The sequence below is a fragment of the Lacerta agilis genome, chromosome 8 (assembly GCF_009819535.1).
Source record: "Lacerta agilis isolate rLacAgi1 chromosome 8, rLacAgi1.pri, whole genome shotgun sequence".
Classification (NCBI taxonomy): Eukaryota; Metazoa; Chordata; class Lepidosauria; order Squamata; family Lacertidae; genus Lacerta; species Lacerta agilis.
In genome coordinates this window covers 70,660,091-70,674,988 of record NC_046319.1, presented here as the reverse complement: position 1 = coordinate 70,674,988, position 14,898 = coordinate 70,660,091, and the positions used below count along the sequence as shown (strand labels likewise).

The 14,898-nt window shown below is 45.6% G+C and overlaps 1 protein-coding gene across 1 annotated transcript in view; it reads right to left on the bottom strand.

Moving 5' to 3' along the window:
- VSIG10L (V-set and immunoglobulin domain containing 10 like) overlaps positions 1-14,898 on the bottom strand; it is a 40,497-nt gene that overhangs the window by 10,338 nt on the left and 15,261 nt on the right. Inside the window, 7 exon segments of the mRNA XM_033158199.1 lie at positions 197-343; positions 346-453; positions 456-470; positions 1,561-1,818; positions 3,328-3,615; positions 5,763-6,026; positions 10,891-11,220. Coding sequence (XP_033014090.1) covers positions 197-343; positions 346-453; positions 456-470; positions 1,561-1,818; positions 3,328-3,615; positions 5,763-6,026; positions 10,891-11,220 — 1,410 coding nt within the window.

Sequence of the window (14,898 nt, the reverse complement as noted above, 5' to 3'; positions counted from 1 at the left end):
CCCATGCACACATTCCAGCTTCACTGCCAGAAATCAAAATGGTGGCTACTAGACTTCCTCTTTTCCCACCTAATGTAACTGCCTGGCTGCTACTTACTGCAAGGAGCAAAAGGCTGGTGTTAGGAACCCATGAAAAGAAATAGATATAGAAAATAGGGCTTGTATGGACTTCAGTGCTGGTGGAAGGAGTTCTCACCGAGGATGGTGAGGTTCGAACGTTGGGATCCCAGCGGATTGTAGCAGGTGGCACTGTAATCGCCCAGGTCATCTGGGGAAGTGAAGTTCCAGATGGTGAGCTGCGTTCGACCGGGGCTCAGGTGGTAACGGCCTCCAACAGGAATGGAGACCCCTTGTCCCGAAACCAGTCAATCTCCACAGGGTTGAAGGTGCCTTGGCAATGCAGTTCCATGGTAACGGACTCTTCAGTGCCGCTGTATGTCCGGAATGAGAGAAAACTCCTGAGGGAGCTTCTGTGGTGGAAGATTGGGGGGAGGGGGAAGGAAGCCTGTTATGCTGGTAACAAAACTTTCTGAAAATCAGACATATACAACAGTCAGCTTGATGTACCAGCATAATGCAGCTCCATATGTTAGTCACATCATCATCAGACTGTGGTGTCTTTAGAGTATTCACAGACTGTGATGTCTTTAGGATATCTAGCTTTACTTACACATATGTGCAACCTGAGTGTAGGGTGGAGGTGCTCCAACGGATCTCGCTTCCAAACTGGGTTTCCAGGGAGAGCCCCAAGCCACTGTGTCTGAAGTTTTCGGCATCAGCCAAAAACTCTCTCATGCCATTGGCCTATTGTTCTATATCCCAGGATGACGTGGCATCCAGCCCAGTGAGGTGGGAAAAGGCTTATCCATCTGTCTCCATGGTAACAGGGCAACATCTCTGGACATGTCGATGGAAGTACTTGACTGACTAAGGCCATGATCTTACAAAGAAATTGCTCTGGCTGTTTCAGCAGCTTCATCTACTAGATTCTAAGCCACCTTGATACAGGATCACAGGTCTGGAAGAAACCTGTGGATATCATCCAGACTGACCCCCCCAAACCTATAACAAGTTGGATTCATAATGTCCGTTTTGCCTAATACAATGAGTTTGTTCTTTTCAGCTTCAGTGCCCCTTTTTAGTATTGTTCATAATATTTGTATTTTCTTCCTCCAAGGATATCAAGACAACAAATATTGGGGTTACTCCATTTTATCCTCACAACAACCCCGTGAGGTAGGTTAGGATGAGAGACAGTGACTTGGACAAAGATCAGCAACTGAACATCTCTCTTTCTAACCAACTGCAAAACTCTGCCCATTGCATCTGGTTCTAACCCAGGGGTCGGCAACGTGCGGCTCATGGGCCGGATGTGGCCCATGAAGACCGTTTTACCGGCCCACGAGCCGCCCGCAAACTGAGCCGCCTGCTTAGCAAGTCCCCCACGCGCTGCGCTAAAGCTACACCACAATATTACACCAGAACCAGAACCCATATCTTGCCTTCCAGTTCCTCCTTGAGGAGGATTCTGGTAACCAGTTTAGCAGTTGCTAGTCTCACCTGGAATCAAGCTGCAGTTGCCCTGCCCGGTCATATGGCGTCCGAGACAGGTGACTTTGGTGCCACTGAGCTCAGCTGGGAAGGGAGAGACCAGCAATTGCTGCAAGTTGGAGGTGCTGACCTCCTCCTTGTGTCCTGGGAGCCCCGAGAAGGTCAATTGTGGGGTAGGGGAGCCACCAGGCCAGGAACAAATGAAAAGCAAAGCGGTACCATTGTCTTCTGAGGCCACAGAGCAACGGGGGGATCCCAAGGGTCGTTCTAAGAGGGGAGAAAGAAAGAGATAACTCAACTGTACACACAAATCAGATTGGCTGGATTCAGAGAGACAGAATATTTCATAACAAGGAAAAAGATTTTCAAACAACATAGTTTCACCCATGCGGCTATCAGAACCAGCTCTTGCTAAGTGGGAGATAAGGCAAGGTGAGGGGAAAGAGGTGGCCTGGTTAGGTAATTTTGGCCAGGGCTTGCCAACCCTGCTGGGCCAGTGGGCACATTTGGAATTTTGAGAAAGTGTGTCAGGCGCCAGTCACAAAATGGCAGCTATGGGGGGACGCGGCATTTCATAAAATGGCTGCCATGGGGGAGGGGGGTCTAGGAGAGGCCAAGCCCCTAAATCAAGAAGCAGAAGAAACCTTCTCAGAGCAGAATGCTTAACAAAACCAACGTAACTTCATAATAATAATTAAAAAATCTGAGATAAAAACATTAAAGGGAGCAGAAAACATCAAACTGGGTCACATAGCAGGATAAGCTTGTGTTAATAATAGCTGCGGTTAAAACAAAAACAAAAGCCTATGCATGAAAAATGCCTGCCTAAAAGGCAAAGGCAGTGAATTTAGTTCAACAGAAGCCGGATCAAAAGAGAAGGAAGATTTCATGCAGACATAGAGTGGAAACATAGCATCTCACCAAAATTATAATTCCTAGGGTTCTTTGGAGAAGACCTTGAGAGGGAAACAACTATCATTTACTGCTGATGATGAAGCTCTGAGGGATGTTGCTTAGGTAGTGGCACCCCCACACAAGAGGGAAGTATCAACAGGCTTGGGGAAAACCCAAGGTTTGCAGAACAACATTTAAAAAATGAATTCTAAATGGGGTGTGCACCCAACACAACTCAATGGGGCTGAGCATGCTCTGTGACCACAGAATGCTGAATAGCTACTAAGGATGGGAGAAGGAGTGTCTTCACCCCATTGCTCAGCCCGGACACTGAGCTCCAGCTCCGAAGGCCTTCTGGCGGTTCCTTCACTGCAAGAAGTGAAGTTACAGGGAACCAGGCACAAGGCCTTCTCGGTAGTGGCGCCCGCACTGTGGAACGCCCTCCCATCAGATGTCAAGGAAATAAACAACTATCTGAATTTTAGAAGTCATCTGAAGGCAGACCTTCAGACATCTGAAGGCAGTACAAATAATAAAATTGTAACGAGTATTATATTATTGGTGAATCCTGGAAGAGAAGAGTGGAGAAAGAGTCACACAGATATGAGAATAATAGAGAGAATTATCTGGATAGGTCATTCCTTGGTTTACAAGAGCAGAGCTACTATCCACCCCCACCCCCACCCCGCCCTGGAAAACTGGGGGTTGGAACTTGATGGGCTCCTGAAAAGGGGGGGGGGCATTCCACACTGCAACATTTTGCTGCAGCTCCCCACTTGCAAACCTTTCTGGTGCAGCTATATGCTCCTGTGCATGATTCCCTCCTTGCTGAGATTAATGCCTCTTAGTGCGACAGGAAAACCGACGTCAAATTCAACTCACGGGCAACAGTAAGATGGTGAGTGTTTCGAACCCGGCGCTGCGTGCGCTGATTGATGGCCAAGCAGGAATATGAGCCGGCCTGATTCAGCTGCACCTTGGGGAGCTGCAGAACAGGCAAGGAAGGCACATAGAGGTCCTGAGCATCTGCCACGTTCCAGTACATCTTTGCCGGGGGCTCGGACGGCGCCAGGCACGTTAGGTTCACGGTACTGTTCACCAGCACAAAACTCCCCACGTCAGAGTCCCGCTCCGACGAGGAAACGGTAATTGTCGGGGTCTCTGGGCCATCTGAGAGGAATGAAAGCCACACAGCCATGTAATACGGTACCAATGAAATGTCTATTTCCTAGGTTGTTTTTTTTTTTAAAAAAAAGAGACACAACAGGCAATCTATCTGTCAGGCTTAACTGCCGTGGAACCTGCCTCCTCTCCCCAGCTTTGGTTATCCAGGTTGTGACCTCGCTGACGAATGTGGCCATTCAGATTGATGCAGTGGTCATTTAGCAGCAGAAAGGTGCATTACGGTCAGCTGTATTTGCCCAGCCACCTGGATAAAATGCAGCACAGCCGTCTTAAGTAGTGTCCCTTCCGCTTGTGGCTGGGATGTTTGCCCTTTCTCCCTCAGAAGTGTGGCAAAAGGCTGGCCGAGGTCGCTGGCCACAAGTACATGCAAGGGAGAGGTGAGGGAGAGGAAGTAAGTGTGCAGAATCAGTGCATGAACTCCCCTGAATGATTCAGACTACATGGTCTTTGCCAGCAGCCAGGAGGAGGAGGAGGAGGAAGAAGAAGAGGAGAGCAGCTGTCTGGGAGGAAGGTGGGTGTGTGAGTGGTTCTTAAGTCACATCTCCCTTCTAGCAGCCAATCAAACTCTGGTAAATCTTCCTTAAGAACATCTAGCCAAGCATCCTCTTGTCACAGGGCCAACCAAATGTTTGTGGTGAAGCCTACAAACAGGATCCAAGTACAGTGGTACCTCCGGTTGTGGACGGGAACTGTTCTGGAGCTCCGGTTGGATCCCGAGGTTTTCGCAACTGGAGATGATTGTTCTGAGCATGCGCGCGGTGCGGGACAGTGCTTCTGTGCATGTGGCGAAAACCGTAAAAATACTTCCAGGTTTCCGGCGTGCGTGTCCCGAAGAATACGTAAACAGAGGTGCTCGTCAGTAGAGGTACCACTGTACAGGAACGATCTCTTCTCCAGTGGCTTCCAGCAACTGGTGTTCAGAAGCATTCGTGCCTCCATACATATGATAATAGAGTCGTAGAATAGTAGAGCTGGAAGGGACCACAAGGACCACCTAGTCCAACTCCCTGCATTGCAGGAATCTTGTGCCCAATGTGGGGCTCAAACCTACGACCCTAATATCATACCCTCTAAACTTTCTCCAATGAAAATGGGCCGTCCCATTCCATCATGATCATTTTACACATTATGCCCCACCCATCTGACTGGGTTGCCCCGGCCACTCTGAGCAGCTTCCAAAATCTATAAAAATATACCAGTAATAAAACATAAAACGTTAAAAAAACACTTCCCTATACAGGATTGCCTTCAGACGGCTCAGGGGTCAGATAACTCCATACCCTCCAACATTTCTCCAATGAAAATAGGGACGTCCAAAAGAAAATTGGGACATTCTGGGATCAAATGAGAAACCGAGATGGCTTCTTTAAATCAGGGATATCCCTGGAAAAAAGGGACACTTGGAGGGTCTGTAATATTAAGAGACTCGTGGTCTACCAAATGAGCTATGCTTCATTATTTCTTTAGTTATGATGACATCATCAATAATAGGCAACAGGCGAAAACATTCCTCTTCCCCCAGGCCTTTGGCTAATTAAACAATGTAAGGCTTTTAAAACTCTGTGTTTGAGGGTCATTGTTTTGTTTGCTATTGTGTTATGTATTTCTGTGTTTTCATACTGTAGACCGCTCTATGATCCTTGGATGAAGAGCATTATACAATTTTTTAAAAATAAAAAAGCGGGGGAAGGTGACTGATTTTTGGCTTGAAAATCAGGTTATAAATACCCAAGGAATGAATAAGCACAGATACCAGGCTAGTCCTCAAGACTTTTAGTACATTGTTAGCCTGCCTCTGTGATCTTTAGGAGCAGGGCTCCCTGGAAGTGTGTGTGTTGATGCTATAAACCACCCTGTGATCTTTGGATGAAAGGTAGTATACAAATTCAATAAACAGAAAAACAAAGTTATCATTTGCTACATTTTTATCCCACCCTTCCTCTGAGAAACTCAAGAAAGAATACCTGGCCTCAGTGAGTTGGACTAGGCTGAGAGCCAGCGACTGGCCCAAGGCCACCCAGGAAGATGAGTGGCTTAGCAGGTATATGTAGCTGGCTGTCTGCAGTTTGCATCCAACCACAAGGGTACAATACATCAGTATGTAAAAACGGTAACCTCTAGTGTGTACTCACAATAGACAGTAAGGTTGGCAGTGCCAGTCCCGTTGCCAAAAGGGTTGGTGATAGTACAGCGATAGACGCCTGCATCGGTACGCAGAGGGTTTTTGATTTGCAAGGAACCAGCCGAGCGCAAGAATCGGGGGTTTTCTTCCAGGTTGTTCCCATCCTTGGTCCAGGAGACAGAGCCTCGGACTGGGGTGCAGTTCAGGGCCACCAAGCTGTCTCCTTCTGTCACCTCTGCAAAGGGTGGGGTGACAGAGACATTGCCCACCTCCTCTGGAAAATAAGTAAATACAGGAATGGGACTTGGGAGGTGCTCCCACACCATAGTTCTAGCCCAGAAATAACCAGCATGGACCCCCCCCCCCCGATATTGTCAGACTCCAACTCCCACCAGCATGGCCAATGCTCAGGGATGATGGGAGCTGTAGTCCAACAACATCCACAGGATGCCACACTGGCTAACCCTGCTCTAGCCACTGATTCCCACCCCCTTCCCAGATGGAGCTGTGGATTCAGAAGTGTTTATTTCCAGCTCCCGCCTTTGTGCATATGTGCATTCGTCTTTTGTTATAGTAATTGATTCCTAAGTTTGCACCTATGCATATACTTCTAAATTTGCAGTCTGGATACCCTGTTTCATATCAGGCACGTGCAGAACAGAGGTGACAGCAGAGTTTCCCCAAGCTAGGTTTTGAAAAAGCAACTTTGAAGGCTTGTTCAACTAAGGCTCAAAAGGAGAGGTGAGCTTTACACTTCCTCAGAGGGAGAGGAAAACTTCATGTCCCTGTGTTCTTCTCGACGTCCAATGAAAATCTGAGCCTCAGAAGAATCTCTGGCTTCCCTGACTGTGAAAAGTTTTGCATGGCAAGGAGAGAGAGTTCTCTGAGCTGAGCAAAGTCATTGTCAACCAGGAATAGTCTAACCAGAGACTCCCTGCAGGGGACAGAGGTCTCTAGGTCTGGGACAGATTGGCAGCTGGAGGTCAACCAGCTAGAAGCAACTCGCAAGGTACTAGCATCCCAGCAAGCAGGTCACTGTTGGTTACTGAGAGGGAGATGGGGAGGTAGCAGGGAGGTTGGTAGGGTGCAAATGCAGCGGCGAAGCCAATCCAGCTCTCCTCCCAATGCGTTTGCACTGCGCCAACCTCCATGCCACTTCACCCCCTCCTTCTTGCTAAGCCCACCCGCTGACTTTGCCACACCCATCACGCACACTGACAGATCTGTCAACATACCATGATCCTCAGCTGCCAAACCCAGCCTCTCCACCCTTGGGCTGTGGGGGCACTAACAGAGGAAGACATGGAAAATCATCCTCCGCAAGCCATCTCTGGGACACTGGCTTGCTCCCACTCTCTTGCAACTTACTTAATTGTCTCCTGTGCAGTGAAAGAGGGTGATGCTGCCCCATCTAGGCAGCCTAAGAGGGCAAATGAGGACACACACACACACACACCACTCAATACGAAGGTGATTTGCACATGCTACTTTATATGCACACCTGCACATTTTGAAATGTTAATTTACATAGAAATACAATGCACCTCCACCACAATGTCGACATCTGTGACCCAGTGACATGTGTGCCTGCACAGTCTGCAGTCTATGAGCTAAGTGCTGACGGGCCACTTCGATGAGTTGGGCAGCTCATCAATATGGGACTCCTTCTAAACAGAGGACTGCTCCATCATTCCCAGTCTGCCCTAGACAGGCTCCCACCTGCCTGCCTTCCTACTTCCAACCAGTCCAAGTGGTGGCCCTGCCTATCAAGCTTCCTCCTCCGTAGTCTCAGTTATGCCCTTTGTGGACTCAGCAGCAGGAAGGATAAGGAACCAAACTGAAGTTTAGTTGTCTCTTCCTGTCATGGGCTCAGGCGCCACCAACTGCTGGGCTCCCGGCCTTCCACTCCACAAGTCCCAAAGGGCACCAGCACTACTGGGGAAGCCTCTTTTACGTGGACTTGCAGGGCTTCCTCGCTCTTGGCTTTTGTCCCTGCAGCCCAAGGCTGGACTGGCAGCTTCGGCAGCCAAGGACCTTCTATGTTTGGGCTAGTTTTTGCTACCAGAGCCTCTTCACTCTGCCTCGATTTAATATAATAGAGTGAAATAGCTTCATTACATGGAACAGGAGAAGAATTAAGAAGTAGCCTTGGCCTCACTTGGGGGGGGGGGCGGTTAAGTCAGAGTCCGTCTGTTATTTTGCTTTTGTTTGTGCTTGGCTGATTTCTGAGTTAATCTGAGATGAGCATGGGAGAGCTTGCCTGTCTCTGGTGCAGAAAACATGAAAACAAATGTGCTGCTGGAAGAGCAGAGTCTTCGGAAACACACAAGAGCATCTGGGACACGGATCCCTGGTATGGGAAGTGAACTTCTGCAAACATGCCCCTGTTTTCATATGATGAAACGCCGGAGGGCATGTTGAGAAAAACTCCGCTGCTATGTGCACAGCCCTAGCACACCAGTGCATTGGGTGTCCCCGGTGTGCTGACATTGCAAGAGGAAGCAGGGCAACCTGCTTTCAGTGAGATGATGTTGCCTTGTCGCTTGCGAAGCTGCAGATGTAACGGTTTCCGTGGTCAGGGTTAAATAAACCTGAAGAGAGGGCAATCTGCAGGCCAGAGCAGTCAGGATCCAGGGCAGCCATGCCATTAGGCAAAGGGAGGTGGTGATGTGGGTGGCCAAAACAGCCACAAGCCATTTCTCTTTCTTTCTTTTTTATATATCTAATTCTTATTACATTTTCTGTTTAATGATTTAAAATACTCATTTTACATCCTTAAGATATCAGTGACTTCCCTTCTTTTCTTTCCATGGTTCATTTTACATATAATAAATCCCTGCATATTTTACAAAAAAACTATACCATTCAGTATTCCATTATTGCATCCATTAAAACTTGTTTACACTGTTGAATTTATCTTAATGCTGCCAGCATTTTCAGCTGTACACAGTTATTTCCCAGATATTCAATAATGTTTTCCAATCTTCTCTAAACGTATGTTCTTCTTGTTCTCTTATTCTATATGTTAAGTCTGTGAGTTGTGCATATTCTGTCAACTTAAGTTTCCATTCTTCTTTAGTTGAGACCTTGCTTGTTGTCCGTTTTGGGGCTAACAAAACACAGGCTGCAGTTGTTGCCTACATAAATAACCTTTTTTGACACCTGGGAATTTCAGTCTGAATTATCCCCAACAGAAAGGACTTTGTTTGTTTGTTTGTTTGTGGGGGAATACTTTTAGACATTTTTTTTCAATTCATTATGGATCATTTCCCAATACTCTTTTACCTCACAAGCCATTTCTCTTTCTTGCCACACAACCTGTCTTGAGCTCCCTGGTCTGGCGCTTCAGGTGCAACATTTGCCAGTGTTGAAGGAAAATTTTGTGGGATATCTAAAACAAGGCAGTTACGGGTAGGTAGCCGTGTTGGTCTGCCATAGTCAAAAAAAAAAAAAAAAAAAAAAATTCCTTCCAGTAGCACCTTAGAGACGAACTAAGTTAGTTCTTGGTATGAGCTTTCGTGTGCATGCACACTTCTTCGGATACACTGAAACAGAAGTCATCAGACCCTTATATATAGTGAGAGAGAGTGGGGGGGGTATTACTCAGAAGGGTGGTGGGAATGGGTGATTGGCTGATAGGTGTGGAAAACCTGTTGACGACGGTTAACGACTGCAATTGGTCTTACAGAAAAAAGCAAGGGGTGAGATGGCTAAAGATAGCTTTGTCATGTATAATGAGATAAGAATCCAATGTCTTTGTTCAGACCAGGTCTCTCCATGGTTATACGTTTGGTAATTAGTCAAAACCAACTACCGGTACTTCTGATTGCTAGAAAAGCACACACAGAGAGGAAGTTGCAGTTACAGGTGGGTAGCCGTGTTGGTCTGCCATAGTCGAAACAAAATAGAAAATTCTTTCCAGTAGCACCTTATAGATCAACTGAGTTTGTTCTTGGTATGAGCTTTCGTGTGCATCTGAAGAAGTGTGCATGCACACGAAAGCTCATACCAAGAACAAACTCAGTTGTCTGGAACTTCCTATTACTGTATTGGAGAATCACTGGAAGCAGGAGCAGCCATCCGTACTCCAGATACCAAGAAGTAATCAGTGCGCAGAACGCGCAATCAAAGTGACGTGGGAACTTCATGGTGCTTGCAGCAGAAACAAAGACGAACTGCAACTTTGATCAAAACAAAATAAAAAATAAAAAAATCCTTCCAATAGCACCTTAGAGACCAACTAATTTTGTTCTTGGTATGAGCTTTCGTGTGCATGCATACTTCTTCAGATAGAAGTCACCAGACCCTTATATAAACTTTGATTTATTCTAACCAATAAGAAGAATAAGAATAAACTTTGATTTATTCTCAGCAATAAGAAGAGTTTTGCATTTTACAATGTACAAAACATTGTACAAGTATTAGAAAATTTGCAAGCTCTATTTTTTCCCTGTATTATAATACATGCTATGCATATTACATACTGGTATTATACAGTTACATATACAAAAATTGATTTGTGGATTTAGGGGTGACGTCCCGTCCCCCCCCCCAAAAAAAAGATTTGGAAATGACTGTTCATTCCTTTGTTTTCAGCCAAAAGTTCATCTAACTAAGCTACAGGAACATGTGTTTGTAAAAAAAAAAAAAAAACCTGGTGCCTAATGTGCTGTAAACTGCTTTGAGATTTTTTCTTTAAAATATAAAGTGGTACAGAAATGAAATTATTAATAATAATAATCAGTTTTTTTCTGGGGGGACACAGGGGTACGCATACCCCTAAACATTTTGTGAATCTAAGTTTGGCCTCATTGAAGGGCAGTATTTTAATATGAGTAGGAAAATGAGAGTACCCCTAAACATTTTTTAGGTGGGGGAAGCACTGATGATGATGATAATAATAATACGTTTTAATGATAATAATAATATATTTTAAGCCTGCCTCCTATCGAATCCCAGCACTTTTTACAAGCTGCGTTTCCAAGGGTTCTTTGGCTGCCAAAGTGGTACAGTAGTGCTTTAAATACCGGTATATGGTGAAGATGTGGCCAGACTTTGCGAGAGGCTGGAGCCAGAGACAGGAAAGGCACTTAAGCTACGGACTAGCCCATCCACATTGTCAAAACGCCAGTACTCACCATACACCCTGACAGCGATGTTGCCTTTCTGTACCGCATTCCCTAGCGGGGAGATCTCCACCATGTAGATGCCGGAATCCGAGGTCGTCACGGCCGTGATACTGAGGTTCCCACTCCCAGGGACCACGCTGAACCGAGGATGGAATCTGTCTGCTACCACAACAGTGAAGTTGGGTGTCAAGGTTCCCATTGCTACGTTGGTTGCATTTTTCCTCCAGATAATGGTGGTTTGTGAGTGAGAGGGAGGTAAGGCAAATGGGACCGGGAGAGAAACAGAGTCCCCCACTCGCACAGCCAGGGGAGGTGAAGGCAGAGCAGGAAATAAGGGAACTGAAAACGAAGAGAGGGGAGAATGAGAATATTATTATTATTATTATTGCTAACACTCATGTGGTGCAGCAGCTATAATCACTTGAAGCAAGAACTCCTATCCACACACAGAAAAGTTCTCGTACATCAGCCTTTGCCAGGCTGGCCTCCTCTAGATGTTTTGCATTTTAACTCCTATCAGCCTCAGACATGGGAGATAAAAGTCTTTTTCTTTCCTTTTATCCCATTGCTGGAAAAAGACAATGGCCTCTTCTTGAGATGTGAAAATACAGGCAGAGCTATCTGATTTATTTCTTCTGCAAATGTCAAAGCCCATTGTTGCCTTTGTGAGGACTGATCCTGCTGTGAGGACCAGGGAGAAAGCTCAATGTTGTTGGCATTTTAATAAGAGACCACCTAATTCGCACTTCTCAAAGCAATGCAAGAACCAAAACACAACTATCCTTTGAAAATCCGCACTTGCCTGGATTTCGTGATGCACCTTTTCTCCAACCAAGGAATGTGAACAAAAATGTAATTGGGGGTGGGCGGTGGGGAGATGTGTGCACAAAAATGGATACATAGGTGGAAAGCACACCCAAAAACGTATTGTTTATTATAGGAAATAGTTTGCAGAAATGTGCATGTTGTTCGCAAGTGCATGCAAAAAATGTTTTTGTTAGGAGAAATCTGTGAAAATATTGATGTCGCATAGAATTTTTTAAAAAATCACAAACTACTGCAGAAATTGGGAGAACTGTATTTAAGAGCTTATATACACACTTACACTTTCTCTATGCTTCGCAGAAAAGGCTTGCATTTTCAAGCTCCAAGCACTCTTCTCTCTCTCTCTCTCTCTCTCTCTCTCTCTCTCTCTGCTCTGGAACTTTCCCCACTAAATCCCACTGAAATGGCAATCCACAGAGAAACCCAAATTGCCGCTTATTGCGCTTCAGCTATAAAGAGCAGGGTTTTGCAGGGAAAGCTCTGGTGCAAAAAAAAAAGGAGAGCCCAAAACACAGAGGTTTAAATTGCAGACCTGTGCCTGGAAAGAAGGGTCCAAGCAGTAAGTGTGGATAAGTTTGCAAAAATGAGAAACGGAGAGAAACTGAAACTGATGGATTTTGTCCAGGGCTCTCTTTTTTCAGCAGGAACTCACCGGAAATGAATTCCAGCACCTCTCGAGTGGACGCCATTGCCATTATAAGAGAAAAAGGGAGGCATTCATGCTGAGTTCCAGAAAGCCTCTCCTCCTCAGCGAGGGGAGGAGTTGTGAACGGGAGCCGTCTCCTGCATCTGCGTGGGGGCGTTGAGCCCCTAGCCTTACCTGGCCCGCCGCCGCGCCCCGCCCCTAGCAGTCAGCCAATAGGGCTGGCTTGGGGGGCGGGGTTTTGGCTGTACCTTAGCAGCCGCGGCGGCCCCCATCCGCCATTCCGCTTCGTTCCTGCGCCGGATCAAGATCGGATCACGTTCTGCTTCGTCGTTCGGCCAGCCACGTGGTTTTTTGGTTCTTTTTTCCTTGATTATTTCTGGTCGCCTAGCCGGTTTGTTTAAGAGGCAACGGAGGTTGCGTTCCGGCTGCTTGCGGGGCTTTTCTCCTGCCGCGTAGGATCCATAGGGATCCGAGGGCTGCTACCTCTCTGCGCGATCGTTTTTTCTGCGCTCCCTGACCAGCTGAATAACCGTTGTCCTCTTAAAAAGGCAGGCAGCCGTGCTCAGCGCTCCAGCGAGCCGCGAATCAGCTGGGCTGCTCACTTTCTTTTCTGCAGGAAAAAAGACGCTGGCTGAGAGCTTTACAACCCCGGATCGGCTGTTTTTTACGGAGAAAGCAGTGGGCAGTCCCCCTCAGGTCTACGCTGCTGCTCAGCTGTTTCTAAAGGAGTGCTCCTTGACCGCCTAACAGCTGTTTCTACGCAAAGAAGCGGGCGGCCGCATTCGGAACCCCTGAGGAGCCGCTGCTCAGCTGTTTCCCTACAGCGATCTCTGGGAGTTAAGGACGCCGTTTTGCGAGTTGCTACAGCGCTCGCGGAGGTTTGCTGGGCTCTTTAAAGGGGGAGGCTGCTGTTGCTGTTTGCAGGTTTGGCTGTTTGCTGTTTGCTCGTAGTGGCTGTTTGCTGGTTTGCCTGTGTTTAATCTCTCTCTGTACAGGGACTCTTACCTTTGCCAGTAGTAGGCTGGGTTCCTGTGTGTTTTCTGAGGCCGCGGTTAGCAGTTTATTACCCCCTGGGCCGGTTTGTCTCGGTTTCAAGTAAATTGCAGCTCTCCCTTGCGTTGAGCAGGAGCATCAACTTATCTTTGGTGGGGGGCTAAATTAACAGTATTTCTCTGTCGTGATTGCCAAGGCTGCTTAACGTGGTTGCTTTATTTTGTGCCCGCTCTTAGTGGTTGTGAGTTTGCCGGTGTTGTTTGTGTCGCCAGTTTATTGGGTCTGAGATAAACTGTAGTCGGCCATACTGTGTGTGGCCACGTGTGGCTTATAGCGGCGGCCATTTTGAGTGTACCTTCCTGTAAAACTTACAGCGGCCATTTTAGGTGTGTCTTTAGAGACTTCCTTGCAGCGGCCATTTTGTGTGTGTCATTTTGGTGGTAATTAATTCCCCCCCATAGCCCCTACTTTCACGAAGCAGTCATTTCTTTTCCTTAATACTATAGTGAAATAAACAAATAAAAGGTAAATTTATAAAATATATATATATGCACACGTAAATAGACGAAGGTAATAAAAATAAGATTTAGGAGCTGTGTAGGCAGCGCCCCCCCCTTCCGTTCATCCACTGGAACATTGCTTGGGGTAACCCCCCTCTTAACGTGCTTGGGGTAACCCCCCCCTCTTATCCAGTGCATAGCAGTGATTCATAGCGTGCTGTGGAACTTCCCTGAGTCGCTTACTTTGGCAATAAGGTAAATAAAGTAGAAATTAATTAATAGTTGCTGAGGGTGTTTGAGGTATTTAGGTCGCTTTCTGGGGCTGAGAGCTTTCTTTCCTCCATTTAACCTATATATATATATATATATATATATATATATATATATATATATATATATATATATATATATATATATATATATTTGTAGGGCACGTTGACCGTGTGGTTTTTTCCCATTGAGAATTGAGTGGATTGAATAATAAATAATAAATTAATTGGATTAGTGATAATAGGCTGAGTATAAATAGTCATACACACACACACATAGTTACATAATAAAACAAGGTAAATTTAGTAATAAATAAATAAATTAATAAACTGAACAACAACACCAACAAACAATATAAAGCGCTAGAGGGATATAGCATATTGTCAATAATAATAATAATAATAATAATTAATAAATAAATAAATAATTAAATAGATAAGTTGAAAAACAAACAAACAAATAAATAATAAATAAATAATAAATTAAAAACAAACAAACAAACAAACAAACAAACAAAAAATCAAACAAATAAATAATTTAATAAATAAAGCGGAATAAAGCGATTTGCTAGTTGTTTATATTATTAACTGCTGGTTGTCTATATTGTTAAGCGATTTGCTAGTTGTTTATATTATTAACTGCTGGTTGTCTATATTGTTATTGGTGGTAACTTTTGGTGCGATATTTCATTATGTCTAAGAGGAAGCAAACATCAGGTGGTGGTCCGTCCGGCAGCAAGCGTTCCAAAGCAAGAAATCGTGGATCGTCAAGTGGAGCACGTGA